At 33.3% G+C, this 16,822-nt stretch overlaps 1 protein-coding gene across 4 annotated transcripts in view; it reads right to left on the bottom strand.

The window, feature by feature from the left end:
* The window catches only part of LOC129950583 (high affinity cGMP-specific 3',5'-cyclic phosphodiesterase 9A), a 267,471-nt gene that overhangs the window by 15,077 nt on the left and 235,572 nt on the right, over positions 1 to 16,822 (bottom strand). For all 4 annotated transcript variants that reach the window (XM_056062534.1, XM_056062531.1, XM_056062516.1 and 1 more), the window contains 3 exons: positions 1,026 to 1,152; positions 674 to 969; positions 313 to 571 (listed from right to left, as the gene is read on the bottom strand). In XM_056062534.1, the coding sequence (XP_055918509.1) occupies positions 313 to 571; positions 674 to 969; positions 1,026 to 1,152 (682 nt within the window). The remainder of the gene's footprint in view (positions 1 to 312; positions 572 to 673; positions 970 to 1,025; positions 1,153 to 16,822) is intronic.

Genomic DNA, 16,822 nt, shown 5'->3' with positions numbered 1-16,822 from the left:
CTATATATTTGTGCTCCTATGCTTAAAGTCCAATATCACTTCAACCAAAAGCCACATTGATTTCAAAAGTCCAAAAGGCGCAGCTATGCTTTTTCATTTCAAACTCCTCCACTGAACTCAGGATTTACACGGAAAAAGGATTGTATTTTTCTGTTTTGTAAAAATGTTTTTAGCTTTGGTGAAGGTAGCCACAACGATGACGCTATATTAATTATAATCTCTTTTGTATCCGCTGCACCGCGCCGCGCCGCATCATCGCATCGTATACGTCCAAAATGCAATATTAAAAAATAAATTATTATTTATACTCACATCAACTTCCGTTGCGGTCTCAGAATCACCACTCTCACTGCCCTCGGGTAAGTCGTGCAGTTCTGCAGCAATGCAGGTGGGCTCATCCACAGAATTCCGGGAGGCGGACTTTTGCGATGGTATACTACGTCTTGACTTAACACTAATACCCGATTGGGAACGTGGCAGCTGTGGGGATACACCGCCTCCATCGGAGCTAGTGTTTTCGGCGGTCTCAGCGAGAGATTTGCGTGATTTGTTTTGAGCATCATTTAAGTGTCTGAAAAAGAACAATTTACAAAAAGAAAAAGAGGAAGAAAAATTTTCATATCGAAGAAATTAATAGAAAAATTCAGAAAACTTCAAAACTACTCGTATTTACTTATAGTAATCCAATGCATTGCGGACTGGAATTATAATCAGTTCTGTAAGCTCAGGCACCAAATCGCCGAGAGCTTCAAATAATGGCAGTAATACTAGACCGATGAATCGAACTTGAGAGCCTGGTTTGCTAACCTTATCAGGATCCATGAAAGGTGTCACAGGCAGTCCTTCTGACTTCTCTGCGGCACTTTGAGCGAAAAACTCTTGCAAAAGGCGATCCAACCACGGTTCAGCTACGTCCATAGGACGAGCTTCATTCGAGATGTCTGCGACTTTGATCAGAATCATACAGAGCTATACATAGAATAATGTAGTCCATATTGCACTTCATAAACTTTTCAGACACTTACTAAGTTAACATGTGATCTATTCGAGTAATCAAATGTAGGTGTGACCTCCTTGAATTGGTCAAGAATCTCATTGTGGCGGGCCATATCTGTCGCTAAAATACAACGAATGATTCCCTCACGGATGACACTGTAAAAAAAAAAAAAGCAATAAAAACCCATTAAATATCATGACGAAAATGTATAAAAGTTATATAATTTATTATGCCAAAAATAATTCCTCCATAAATTCTTTATGTGTCAAGGAAAAATGGCCTTGTATATTGACCGTTAACATTTATCCAGGCAGTGAAACTAAATAAAGGATATATTTGTTTGTTGTGTTTTTGACGGCTACCTAATGGAAGGAGCCAAACTTAGTTATACCTTTGAATTTTTATCGTTTAATATTTTATAGATTTGAATCTTCAAAATAAAAAACACCTTGGGTTTACTAAAATTGAGTATTTATTTGTCATAACAATGATTGCGATTTTATTTATTTAAGAATGTTTCTCTTAAAGTTCTTTGACGTTAGGAAAAAAGGACTTGAGTCAAAAATTAGTTACAAAGACTTAAATAAACTTAAGAGGAATAACAACAAAAATATGCATATTTCTCAAATATGGTTTAAAAATTAAATAAGTTTTGCTAGACTTAAGTAGAAAGATATAATAATTACTTAGTTGCATTCAAGACACAGTCTGTTTTTTTAGGACAGCATACAATAAAATATAAAAAGAATAAGACGTTTAAGAATAAGAAGCTTTTTAATTAATTTTAAAAGGGAATTCGATGCAATATAGTTTGATCAAGTTCAACAGCAGAATTTGATTTTTTTTTGAACAAAACTAACAATTGACAGTCTCTCCAAAAATTTCACTGCTTTCATAACATTACATTTAGAGCATTTCTGATGCTTGTATGTTATTGGAAGTTGCCGAGAACGTAAGCCATGTTTAAAAATAAAATTTCTCCAAGAATTACTTAGCGTGGAAAAAAAATTCAACGAGTTGGATTTAAGTCCGAGTTAAAGAAATAAAATAAATAAAAACCTAAAAAAAAAACAATACTCAAAATTGGTAGTAATTGAGTTTCGACTTAAATATCTTTTCAAAAATTTGCGATTATGGCTTTCAACTTATTTCATCTTATAAGCAATATTGTTTTCAACATTCGGTAAAATTTTGGAAAAAATCGAATTTAAGGTTTTTTTACAAAAAATAAAAACCTAAAAAAAATTAATAAAAGTTAGTAAAAATGTATTTTCGACTCAAATAACTTTTAAAAACTTTCGAGACATAAGCTTTAAATTAATTTTTTTTAATCATATTGTTATCAAAATTGAGTATACCATTTTGAGAAAAATCGAATTTACAAAATATTAAAAACCTAACAAAAATTTACAAAAGTAGGTAAAAACCGACTTTCGACTTAAATATCTTTTCAAAACTTCGATAAAATTTTTTGAAAAATCGAATGGAACGTTTTTTAACAAAAAATAAAAACCAAAAAAAAACATTTCTAAAAGTTCGTAAAAATTGATTTATGATTGAAATGTCTTATCAAAAATTAAAAATACAGTCGAACTTCCATAGCTCGAACTTCCTTAAGTTGAATTTCTCTACAACTCAAAATTTTATTGGGACCTTTGATTTTTCAACCTTATTTTCATGAATTCTGCCCTCCATAATTCGAATTTCTGTAAGTCGAATGTCTCTATAAATCGAAATTTTTAGATTCTGTTTGATGCCAAATAGTCTCTTTAACTCGAACTTTTTCTCCTATTAGGGAAATCACATTTTATTTAACCTCTTTTTCGAAATTTACTAAGGCTACTATCATTATTTTAGACGTTTGTTCAGTAAATATATTCTAAATTATTTGCTCTTATTTTGGAAACCCCCTTTTGTTTCAATTTTTTGAAAATAGTTGAATCAACTGTGATTAATTTCTGTTGTTTTGTTTAAAGAAGAGGGATGGCTATTCTGAGTTTGTATGTTTTTCATTTGAACTTCGGGTTTGAACGGGTGAACTAGTTTTTATGAACTAAAGTTTCTAGTTTTGTTTATTTTTTTTAGTTGGAAAAGCAGCAATTCACGAATTTAAAATGTCAGCAAAGAAAATTAAAGCATTTTTATTTTGTACAAAAGCTGAAAGTCAAAATTGAAGTTGAGAGTGGTGTCAAAAAGAAAATGTAGCCATAAAATATGGGTTATCGCAAAGTACACTTTTCACAATATTTAAAAACAGAGAGAAAACAAAAAAAATGCTGAATCTTCACGAAACGAAAAAACTTCAATGAGAAAAAAAGCTCGAAACTCTAATCGTATTGACAAGACTGTCTCCAAATGGTTTACGGAAGCCAGCCTCGCTAGAGGAGGGGAATGTTAGTTCAAAAATTGCCTCACTGGACTTCATAAAAAATGTTTCAATGTCATGAAACTGTGATGTAAGGAGCTCCACAATTCGAAATTCAATTATAAAAGCTGGATTTGGCAAACTTTCTTATTGGGATGAGAAGACGATTTAAGTTTGGCAGAGCTAAGAGAAATTCAATCAGGTTTTAGTGTGCCCTTAATGAGTTCAGAGAAATGCAAGAGGATTTTTCGCGTATACAAAATACACAAGACATAAAATATTACCTTCCAGAGTACATTAACTTGCATAGTGAAATTATTGTTTGTCACTGGCAGTCTGATGAAGAAATTTTACTTTCGGTTGCATCTGATGCAGACCCAGGTGAAGGCTTAACTGTGCAGCCGAAACAAGCTGGGGTTCATGAAACCTTGGAAATAATACGTGACGCTCTTCGTACATTAAAACAACACGCCAGACCGTTTTTTCAACGTAATTAACGATAGTGATTTTTTTTTTTAATTATGAATGATAGAAATATAAATGAAAAAAAAAACGCCAACGAATGATTACTGATTTTTTTAAGCTTCTGTTAATCACAAACCATTTTGTTTCTTAAATCATATTCCATTTAATAAAATACAAAAAATTAAACTAACTTTTGTCCCATTTCTTTAAATCAAAGTTTCTATGACTCGAATTTTTTTCATTCATTTCGAGAGTTCAACTTAAGGAAGTTCCACTGTATTGGTTTCAAACTTATTTTATCTGACATAAATTATTGTTTTCGACATTCAGTCGATGTTTGATAAAAATCCAACTGTCCGTTTTTTAATAAAAAAGTAGGTACGAACATTTGGTAAAAATGATGTTCGGTTCTCGATATCATGTGAACAATAAAAGGAATTGACTTCAAATTTATTTCGTTCATCCAATTTGTATTTGTTTATATAAGAAATACAAACTTTTAAGAAATCGACAAACAGGATGGGAAGTTATCAGTGTGGGCGGCATCCCAGCCTCTTTTTTAAAATGGAATAATAAGCGCTTTAAGAACTTACTGAAATTATAAAAAACGTTGAACATTCACTAAGCATTTTTAGGTCGTCGTTGATGTCAAGAATCGAAACGATGTGTGTCATTAAAAAACAACAAAAATGTTGTTGCAGAAGCCCATTGAGTTGACAAAACTGCAGGTTTGATGATTTTTCATCCACCTTTGAATTAGGCATACTACGAAATACATTACACCGTTTCTTAAGGCAAATAACTCAAGGCTTTTAGAGATCAGCTAACACAAAAACTCAAGCAGATTGAACACCAGTAATGTCCTTTGGTTGCTGAATGGGTCCTTTCACCGGAGAAGATTGTTAATAAACAGAATTTTCATATTTAAGACTCGGAAAATTCAAGAATGATTGCTGAAAGGCTCTATATCCTCACCGTGTCAGCGTTTGGGTTATTGATGTGATTGGACCTTACTTATTGGAAAATGATGGTGGTGTTACAAGTTAAGTAATTAATTATGGCCGGAATTGAAATATATCATTTCCACCTAAATTTGGTTTTACGCCTTAGTAGTCAATTCCTTGACAAAGTTCTTAAATCCAGTTAAAATTGATCTAATAAATTTTAGTTTACTTTTAAAATTTGGTTCTAAAAATATTTAAATTTCCTTGGTTCTAACGAATAGTTTCATAGAACTCGGTAGAATTATTTGAAATACATTTCTGACATTCTATCAATTACTAACATTGAATATTTTTTAGTTTAAATAAAGTGAAAAATATAATTTTTTAATTGATTTCAGTTTATTAAATAAACTGTGGATTGAAATTAGTTTTAATGCATATTTTAATTTGAAGCAATGTCGGTTGTTTTTAAAATATTTTGCTTATTTGGTTCTTATACATTTCAGAGTGCTAGTAACTTAAACTTTGGCTTTTATAACATAATATTAACACAGGCTCTATGGACCTTATGTGGGGAGGCTAAAGAGGTCGCTTCCGTGAGTGGGAAGACAGTAAGTGTGGAGAGAGTTAAATCCTGCGATATAATGTTCATTAAAACTTTTATATCTTTTTTCAATACAAAATATGAAAACACACATAATGGCTTCTTGGTAAAAGAAAAACATAAATTAGACTTTTGTATACAAACAAAATGTCTACCTAAGCATTTACATGTCTAATTATAATGTTCATGGACATAGCGTTTGAAATTTGAGGCTATGTATTTCTTGTCACATTGCCCATGGCTCAGAAGCTTAACACTAAAACCTATATAAAATATGTATACATACATGGACATATAATGTGTATTTTGCTAAGCTGAAAGTTCTTGAGAGCGGGACTTGTATTTCCTAACAATTTATTATTACCAGTGACGGTCCACTTGAAGTTTACTAAAATAATATTACCTGATCATTAAATAGTTTACAGAATAAAAAAATTTACTAAACCAATTGTTAATATCGTAGACCTTCAAAATTTTTACGCTTAAGAACTTCATGAAGAAATGAGCTAAAGCTACTCGAATGTATATCAAGAAATTGGAGTTTAGACTTTTTTTTAAGGCATGCATAAGCGCAATGCCAATGATCTAAAATCGATTCAAAGCCTAAAAGATGGAATTTGTGAACTTATAGAAGAATACAGCCGCAAATTTGTTGGCCATGAGAAATTTCATGAAAGTGGAAACCGTAGTAGTGGTGATCTTTGGTTAAAAGATTTAATTTGTTACTGACATTGAAATAAATAACAATTGGCTTTTTTAAATAAATAATGAAGCCTGTTATTTAGAAACTCTTTATATTTGAATATCGTCTAACAAAATAAAGATTAGGACTTTAAATTCATTCACCTTTATGATTCAAACGTGCATCAATATAAGGCTAGTATTCCAACCTCATATTTAGAGTTTTTGAAAGCCAACAGGTTGCCAAATTATTGACTCTCAAATTTTAATCAATATATATTAATTCTAATACTAAGGTCGTCATAACCTTCAAAAATGTAATTGCATTATTGAACGATGAGGACTTATGACACATGTAAAAGTAAAGATAAAATAAAAGCCAATCCATATAAAAGTTATCTAATTAGTTTTTGATTTTACTTAAATTACTGTTCTCTTATCAAAAGGAAACTTTTTCTCATATTCTCGAATATGTTCCTGTTTTACTAAAAAGAGTCCTTCTCTAGTTCAAACAAAACTGCCCATCCTTTCTATAGCAATACAACATATTAAACCAAATAGAAATAGGGACATAGGAAGGCATAGATAGGACAACATGTTAGCTCACTCATTGTTCATACATAACAAGGGCAACAGAGGGCGTTGTTCGGTATCAGAAGCGACCAAAACAAACTATAAACTAACCCTTTTCTGCCTCCCTTATCATCATTATCATCTTCGTCGTCGTCGTCATTCTCATCTCCTTCTCATCATCATTATCCTGCCGCATACAAGGATAAACTTTTGTATAGTAAAAATAACCAGCAAAGACGATGAAGAAAATGAATTACGTTCTCCAAACTGTAATATGAGTAATGGCAACGACTGATAGCAGTTCTGTGTCATTGTGACGTGTGTGTTTACTTTCTCCTTTCCCAGGACATCCCATTCTATAAAAACTGCGACCGCATCCAAATAAATTGTGCAATGTATCAAACGCAAGGTAGAAAATAAAAACGGAGAACCGCATACATAGAGAAAGAAATAGAAAATACAAAACATCAGCACAAAGTTCTAATGAAAACTTGTACATCCTTATTCTCGCGGCGTTCTTTGCAATTCACGTCCCGTTCCCGAATGCATTCATCACCTTCATTGTCCTTGTTTCAATCCTCGATAATAGAAAAGTATAACAAAAGGCGAATAGTTTATGTTTTGAAAAACTTTATACCTACACTACCAGTACACATATGGGTATGTTAACAAACATACATACAGTTTTGGTTATATAATTATGCCACTGAAATTTAAGTTATCTTTCTAATAGTTAACATTAAGTTAACATTGGAAAATAAATATTTAAACTACTTTTTTCACGTAATTTCATTCTTTTTTTGGTATTAATATTCGGTTTTAAGGGGCGTAACTTCCTTCTTGATAATACATAAAGAAGTTGTCCATGGCTTGAAATCAAGACTTAAATATAGAATTAAATTAAAACCAGGATTTGACAGTAAAAGTGCACTGCTTTGAGTCTTTACAAAAATTGGTGGCCCAATCGCTTGTAGAAAACCAGGGCCTAGTAAGTTACAACATGCAATCATTCCTTTTGCGAGTAATGTCAAAGATGGAGAGGACCCACGGCTAAGAGTGTTTGGTCTTTCATGATTTCCAAATACTTTGATCTTAAATGATCAAATTCTAAAAACAGGATCCTGTGAAAACAGTTTCAAACACGATTTCTTCGGCTCAAATTTTGATTCAAAATTTCTGGTGTACATCTAAAATATCGTCATTTCGGGATATTTTTGCTAAATCACCTTGTAATGGTTTTTACATGGAACTCCATCTTCTCTTATTTGTACCAACTTCTACAAAAGATCCGTTTAGCTAAATCTAATAATTTTCTATAATCAAAGAAATTGAGTATATGCAGCTTCGGTTGTTCCATTATTTCATAATAAAGGGTGATTTTTTAGCTATTATGTTTTTGGAAACACTGGTTTAAGCAGCTGACGCACTTTTCGAGTTTTGTTTCGCTGTCAAACATCTTCAGTTTGGTCTATAATTTAACCATGAATCGTCTTACAAACGGGCAACGCTTGCAAATTATTAATTTTTTTTTTATCAAAATGCGTGCTCTGTTAAAAAAGTTCATCGCGCGTTTTTTACCGAAAAATTGTGTTCAGTGACGAAGTTTTGGCTCAATGGGTACGTAAATAATCAGAATTGTCGATTTTGGAGTGAATATCAGCCAGAAGCATTGCAAGAGCTACCAATGCATCCAGAAAAAGTCACAGTTTGGTGCGGTTTATGGGCTGATGGCATCATTTTACCGTTCTTTTTCGAATTTTAACGTAACTGTGAATGGTGAGCGCTACCGTGAGATGATATCCATCTTTTTGTTGACCAAAATGCATGAGCTTGACTTGCATGACATGTGGCTTCAACAAGACGGTGCCACATGCCGCACAGCAGGCGCAACAATGGACTTATTGAACGTTCGGTGGACGTTTTATTTCATGTTCGGGACCGGTCAACATTTGGATGAAATAATCTTCAAACATTAAATTATATGGACTATACTATCGATTCAAATAAAGATTTTATGAATTTTTCTGAATTGTATGTGCTTTTTTTTGTTTTGAAAAACTTTCCCATAGCTTTTAAGAAAGCACCCTTTATAAGTTGCGTTTCTATCATAGCCCACAGAATAATCAACGACTTATTTTTAAATTAAATAAATTTTTTAAAGCATTTCCAGATAATTTTTCTGACGCATGGACTTGAGATTTTATCATTTACCTATTTAATTAAATTACGCACTAAAAATAAAGAAACAAATAATGTGAAAAAAGTTCAACATCTGCGGGTTTTCTAAAGAGATAACAGTGGTTACACATCGTAAAAGAAATATAATCTAAGTTGATACAGAAATACATATTGCAAACAAATGTTTGTTTAAGTGGTTTAATCATATGACCACAACTGTAGATACATGCAGTTAAAAACAAACAAACTATAGCTCCACTATATACTCTGATGTCGAAACTCAAATTCTTAAGAGTTTGTATAAACATAAAAGTTGCAAAAGGACTTCACGAAGCTTATGTTAGAGTTCGATTATAAGTTTTACGATGGTATTTTTACAGTCATGCATGTATGTAGGTGACACTTAAAGTTTAGTTGGATGTTTGTTTAAAAAATAAGAAAACTTTCAGAAAAACATAAACTTTTTTTAAAAGAGCAATGAAAAATAAGAAGGATGTCGTGATGAAGAAAAAGTAACACATACGAGTATTTCGCGTATGTGTTACATACCCTCCTATACTTCTGCTCCTGTTGGAACTTTTCTTCTCCTCCATTTACATAAATTTATGTTGAAGACATATGATAAATGTTTACTACCTACCATCCTATGCATCAACTCTTTTTATATATTTTCATAAAGAGTGTTATCAAATAAAAGTCGTTGTATACTTTTCATATCATAAATTTGCTTTTTTAAGTAATATTTTATATAAAGTCTCTTTAGGATATTTATTGGCATTGGCATCAGTAAGAAAGTTAGCATGACAAATTGCCATATAAGCTAAGTGATAAGAAGCCTTTTCATAGAATTATATTTACTCTTAAAAATATTGCATAAAACTACGAGAATTATGGTTAAAAATATAATTTTCAGTTTCACATTTTATGGGGTACTCTTTGAAGGAAATAAACAATTTTAAATAAAGTTGACTTTTGATTAACAAGAATTCTTTAAACTGATAGAGAAAGTTACGATTAAAAGAGTACAATATATTTGACAATATTTAACAAAATTTTCCAAGAAAAGTGGGAATTTCAATGAACAGGCTGTATTAATGGATAAAGTCACATTCATTCATTTTGAGGGAATTTTATTTTGTGAATTTAAGATACAAAATTGTACCTCAGTATAGTGTACAGCGACACGGTTGCTAAGAATATCGAAAGCTTTTTGACCAATTATAATAAGCGTACAAATAAATTGTATCGTAAACTTCAAATAAAACAAATTACTGCTAGTCCATAAACCACTCATGCCTAAAGTTAGTATTGGAAATTATTAATATAGCTTAACATAAGACATGACAAATCAAGGCTTCATCTGCTACTAGCAAAAAATGTGACGGACAAAACACTCGCAGTGGTATATAACATTTTGGTAAAAAACAATTCAAAAGTTTGAACGCAGGGGGCGCCAAAATTTTGTCTTCGTAAAACTTTTTCATGATAAAGTTTTTTAGTCTTGGAAGAAGAGTCAATTTCTAGGAGAAGGCGGTGCCTGAAAACATATATTCGAGGAGGTAAAGGCACTGATTGCATTTAAATAGATTTATAAATTGGAGCGCATTTATTCCATTGAAATATAAGTTATTTGATTTGAAAGACAAAATAGTGCGTATACGCCACAATATACATTCCCAATGCGAAAAAAACTCTAATACGCTAAATGAAGAAATGACCAATATTATTTTCCTATAAAGTTCCACAACTTTTGGAATTGTTACAACAAAAGGAAGAAAAATCGCACTGGAGCCTTAACTTAATCAAGCAAAATACTTTATGGAATTGTTAATTGGACATTAAGGGATTTGCACATCAATGCTTGTATTGATAAAAATGGGAAAGGGAAAATGCAGTGACACAGAACTATGCAACGTATAACTCGAGGTTCTCTTGTTTTTAACTGATTTTCCGTTCCAGTTCAAACACATTCAGAGCAAAAACTGTCTCCTAGGTAAGGTTAGGTTAAAGTGGCAGCAGATACAGAATCCACACACTTAGCCTAATGGAAAAGGCCCATTGTGATACCACATGAATCTAGAGAATTACTTCTTACTAGTCGAGCCATTTTGAGCTTTTTATAAAGCAAATAAGATATTTGATATCCTTTTTAGCTAGTTCACTGGGATTATCAAAAGGAAGTCTCCCAGATGAAGTCTGCGTCTTAGTGAAAGAGCAGGGCAAGTGCAGAGAAGGTGAGAGATTGTTTCCTATTCTTCTCCATCCATACAACTCCTGCAGAAGTCGTTTGAGGCTACAACAAGTCGTATTGCGTGTCTGCTTATAAGACAGTATCCCGTAACGACACCTATTAGGGAGATAATATGAAGTCAGCTTTGAGATAACAAATCTTGGGAGCACTTTAGGTCCAGTGAAGGCCATATGAGTTTTGTGGCTGCGCACGTTGGTAAATTGTGCAACCTAGAGTTTGTTATCATAAGAGCTGTTTCTTTTAGCAGAAGTTTACATGTAGCTAACGGTATACCTATCTTCTGCTTTTGAAATTAGTATGACGGTTCCATTTTTAGCGAGTTCATCGGCTCTACAGTTTCCTGTGATGTTTCTGTGGCCGGGCACCCAACAGAGGTGAGGTGCGCCATCTCCATAAGTCACGATCGACAATCGAGGGTCATTTGAGATTTGGTTGAGACACCGTCAAGAGATTTAATAGCAGCCTGACTGTCAGAGAAGATGCGGATATCAGAAGTTGATATCACTTTTTGCTTAGTTTAAGCTTTTTTGCGTACACACCACTACCAACTCTCTCATTTGTCTTGGATCCATCTGTATAAAATAATACTTTTGTCATCCAGAAGTTTTTGTCTTCTCATTTATCTCTGGATGGAATGGATACCTGGAAGTTTTTCCTAAATTGGGGTTTTGGAACAGTGTTGTCTTTACCAAACGCACCCATTAGGCGCCGCATAGTGCCATTGCTCCATCCTGTTGCCGTTACTGAGCCATAATGTTACGTCGACAATAACGATCGTAACTGTGATTTAACACCTCTAGACTATTTACTTTGGGAATACGTTAAGTCACTGGTTTAAGCCAACAAGACAACGACCGAGCGACGTTGGAAAAGCTCTGAGCCAACATTGAACGTAAAATATCAGCCGTTTTGTCCGAAATATGTGGCCTCAGTATAATACAAATTTTTCAAAAGACCGTTAAATGGAGTATAATCAGAATTATAAACTTCTCTGCCGAGAAAAAGACTATTCGGAAGCGCAAGCACATCAGCTTGCAAAGTGTAACAAGTCATCTGAGTTTAGTAACCTGGTCCGAAAACTTAATGGAACAAAATAAACTATTAGCCTGGATCTTAATTCAAATATACTGCAAACATATTTCAAGCAATTGCTAAACCGAGATGCGTTAAATAAGTTTTTGAATCAGTATGACATACCTGGCTTCAAAAATACCTAATATTTTAGATTTTCCAATTTCAAATTAAAAAGTGTTTAGAAAAACAACGAAAAGGATCGAAAGACTGCGGGCTTACATGGTATACCCGCAGAATGGTACAGATACTCCTCTTGTATCTCTATTCAACCAGATCTTTGAGGAAGGAACCATCTCAAATCAGTTCAGCAATGCATTGATTTTCCCAATCCACAAGAAGGGTTGCACTGAAGTTCCGGAAAACTTTAGAGGAATCTCTTTTATGAACTCGTCATATAAGATTAGATTAGCAATGCCCTGTTTTACAAGCTTTTCCCGGTAGGAATGTGGCTTAAGTACGGTACAGTATTTCAAAATTTATACAAGACTACCAAAGCATCAGTGTGGAATGGCAAATGCTTATCGGAATTGTTCCAAACGAAATGAGGAGTAAGACAGGGCTGTGCACTCAGTCCAAGCTTGTTTGCACCCTTCATTGATGATATAGTCGAAGCATTACCAGCAGGAATCGAGTACGCAGGCGTTAACATGAAAGCGCTTCTTTTCGCGGACGACATTGTTCTGCTCACGTATACTTCGCAGTCCCTTCAGCTAAACTTAAATAAATCCAAAGTGATGGTTTTTAAGAATGGCGGTTGAAAATCGGGTGCAAGTGAGCAATGGCACTATAATAGTGAAAGAGTAAAATTGGTGAAAGAATACAAGTAGTAGTCTTCTTTACTAAGAACTTGAGCATGGAAAGCATCTCACTGCCAAACTTGTTAAGGCGAAAACAGCTATTAACGTATCATGGAAACTATGCTTTAATAATAAGGAAATTATGCACTCAAGGGGCTTCGAAGCTGTATCGGAATCAGTTATGTTTTATGCGGCACAAACTTTGGGAGGTCGGAAATATAAACAAGTGGAAAAACTGCTCAGATTTTACATAAAACGGATTTTCCACCTTCCTTCGAGTAAGCCAAACTACATCTACATGATCATGCTGGAAACGGGTATATCGCCTTTATTTATAAAAACACTCAAGCTGCAGGTCAGTTACATCCTCAAAGCTCTCGATATTGCATGTTATCGTCTTTCAAAGAAAGTAGTGTTGCAAACAATCCAAGTGGATGGTTTAAAGACTAGATAAAACTAGCCGAGCAGGTGGATGTTGACCAAAACTATAGTAACCTTGCCTCTTGGAAGCCAACTTTATATCGCTTAATAGTTCGTCTAGATGAAGCCTCAAGAGAACAATACACGGAACAAGACAAAAGCTCACTAAACCGCATGATTTACAGTAGATTATAGAATACGCTCTTCGGGAAAAAACTACTTAAACGACAAATATACTATCGACCAAATTTCGTGAGGACTTACCGATTTTATGCAAAAATCTGTTTGGCCTTAGACCAACGTGCAAACGTGTCACGGTGGCTATATGAACATAGTCTCGAGTTCCATTCAAAATTGTACTTCAAGTTGACTTGGAATATCTTAAATGGTTTGCGTTTTGTTTACAAAAATTTTGTTGTAATTATTGAAATACCCGCTATTATAATGGGCGGCAAAAAGTCTTTAGCGTCAGTCAGTTTAAAATAAAATTTTCGACGAACCACAAAATGAAATGTAAAAGTTAATCATTGTGACATCTTTAGAGTATGCAACACAAAGCTTCGACAATGTAAGGTTATTTATAACAGGGTCTGCTTATATCATAGCAGTTTTCACATAACAGATGTATTTTCAAGTAAGCACTTTCAGTGCTAAATTGTCCGTTATGTTAAACCTAAAGTATCTTCAAAACTGATACGTAACCTTTTTTTTGCAGATTTAATCTTTTAAAAGAATATTCTAACAACAATATAAAATCTATAACAATTATAACTTTTTCTGAGTCAAGTCATAATTTTTTTTTAGATAAAGTTTTGTTGACAGATGCTGCATTTTCCTATTATTTTATTTACAAATAAACTAAATTCATTGGAATATAAAAACGGACATTACAACATAAAAACAAACAGAACAGAAACAGAAAAAAATCCTTTAAAAATGATTTCCCAACGGTGTTACTTTTTAATTACTTTTCCAGAAATGTTTCTGTAAACGTAAAGTGATTTCGCTAAAGGCTATAAGGTCACTGTTTTTTAGATATTATACTCGTATACCTACTCTCTATCGAAATACGTTTCTATGTTGCCAGTCAGTCTATGTCAACACAGCTAGTCCCTATACGATACGCGACTCGACAATTCGCTTTCGTTTGTCCAACCATCCAACACAAATAAAAGTCCAATTAGAAAACTTTAACGACACTCTGGCTCGCTTTCCTTTTGCCCAAGATTAAATTAAAATATTTCTGTAAAACGATGATAACCTTCCGGTCTGGGGCAATATGGAAAGAGATGCACAGCTCAGTATATGGAAAAATATTTAAACGCACCCATAGCGGCAGAAATTATGACCTTGAGAGAAAAACTCCAATGTTCCAAAGGAATGTTTTAATTTTTTACACCCACTCACCACTACTATGAGTAAAAAGAGAAAAATGGCCTCGGGAACGAAACCCTAACCCTTACTATTCAGAAAACAGAAACAGAAAACAGAAGAGAAAACTAAGCTAAAGATGGCGTTGTAAATTGAGAAAACTTACTTTTCTCATTTTAACTTGGCCATCATCATCGTCATCAACTATAAACCTATCATTCGTGAAAAATTGGTAAAAGACAAGGATGTATAAGTTATAGTGCACAAAACGAGCGGATCCTTGTCAGTTTATTTTTTCCTATATAAGTTCAACTGTGGTTTTGGCACGACAAGATGCTTTGATCGGTTCTCGTTCAAAATTTGTTCCTTATTTTCTTTTTTCTATGTACATAAAAAGATAAATAACATTTTTCTTGGTAGATAAAAGTTATATTTAAGAAGTTTTCCGTTTTGAAAAAGTTTCCTTTAACTATGTTAATTAAAGAGTTTGCTGGTTGAGTGGTGAAAATGTTTTATGTTTCATTTTGTTCTTTCAAAAACAACATTATTGGAAAATTGATAAATTAAGCTGTGAGTGCAAAAGTTTAATGCGATTTTTAAAAGGTCTTATTATTTAATAGACAGATGATTTGTGATATTATTTGAATTTTAATACCCTGAAATAGCTTTCTAGGGTAGACATCAGTTTTCAAAATATGCATGTGCCTGATAAATATTTGAAATGACCCAATTAAAAGGTTCTTAAGAGGACTGAAAAAAAGCCCTAAATAATTTTAAGAGACTACAAAAAAGTCCAATCCCTGTTGTGATGAAAACCTTAGTTTTGAGCAAATATAACTTAAGAATGAATTGGTTTACTCGAAAGTTGGTTTTCAGCCATTCTCGTTTAAATTTAAAGATGGTGCATTCATTCAGTAAAACATTTAATAAAAACATTTTTCCACAAGATTTCCGAAAAGCGATTCTATCTCCACTACATAAAAAAGGTGATTTGGATTCAGTAGAGAATTAGAGAGGTATTTCCATCCTGAATTGTTCATTGAATATTTTCGCAAAAGTACTGTACGCAAGACTCGCAGCATGGGTCGAAAATGAGAACCTTCGAAGTGATTTGTAGACTGGTTTTAGACAAAATCATTAAAAAATTGAGCAAATTTTCACCCTTATGAATTTTGCACAGTCGTTTCAGGTTGAACATAGAAAACTGTATACTTTTTATGTAGACTTCAAAACCGCTTTTGATTCTATCGATAGAAGGTCACTTATCTACAAACTTTCATCCATGGGAATGTCAGCAAAAATGCTTAATGTTAAGCTCTTATACTTGGACATAAAATCTGCGATATGGAAAGGCAAGCATCTGGCAGAATGGTTTGCAACAACAATGAGAGTAAGACAGGGCTGTGTGCTAAGTACCCTTTTGCTTATCCTGTTTCTTGATAACCTGAATGAAGTACTTTGAAGTGGCCGGAAGGAAGGAGGATTAAAGTACTCTTGTATGCTGAGCTGATGTTATAGTCTTGTTATCAGACAGCTCCCAAAGACTAAGCCGCATGATTTTGGATCTTGACAAATATTTGAAGATTTGAAATCTCACAGTGAATTTGAGTAAGCCAAAAATAATGATATACCGAAAGGCTGGTGGAAGTTGTGCCAGAAACGAAAAGTGGAAATACGCTGGATATCCATTTTTCCAACAAGCTTTAATTAGCAAAAACAGCATTTAATAGCACATGGAAGGCCTTTACGAGTACAAATGAACTCAGTTTTAGTGCGAAGTATAAACTTTAGTAGTAGTAGCCATGGCATGATGATTAGTACGTTGGACTGCGAGAGGTTTTGGGTTCGATCCCTGCCTGAGCCACCTAAAGTGATTCAGGGGTACTGACTCTTGTGAAATATTGACAAATTCTCCAGGAGTAATTCTTGTCATGAAAAAGTGCTTTCTCAAATAAGCCTTTCGGATTCGGCATATAAACTGTAGTAAATGATCTTTGATAGAAAAACAACTGTTTTAAACGGAAATGAAGGATGGAAGATTCTGACCGCTTTTTGCCAAAATAATAGCTGAATAATTCCGGTTTCTGTTGTTTTTGTTTTTC

This window comes from Eupeodes corollae, chromosome 1 (assembly GCF_945859685.1).
Source record: "Eupeodes corollae chromosome 1, idEupCoro1.1, whole genome shotgun sequence".
NCBI lineage: Eukaryota > Metazoa > Arthropoda > Insecta > Diptera > Syrphidae > Eupeodes > Eupeodes corollae.
This window is presented reverse-complemented; position numbering and strand designations above follow the sequence as displayed.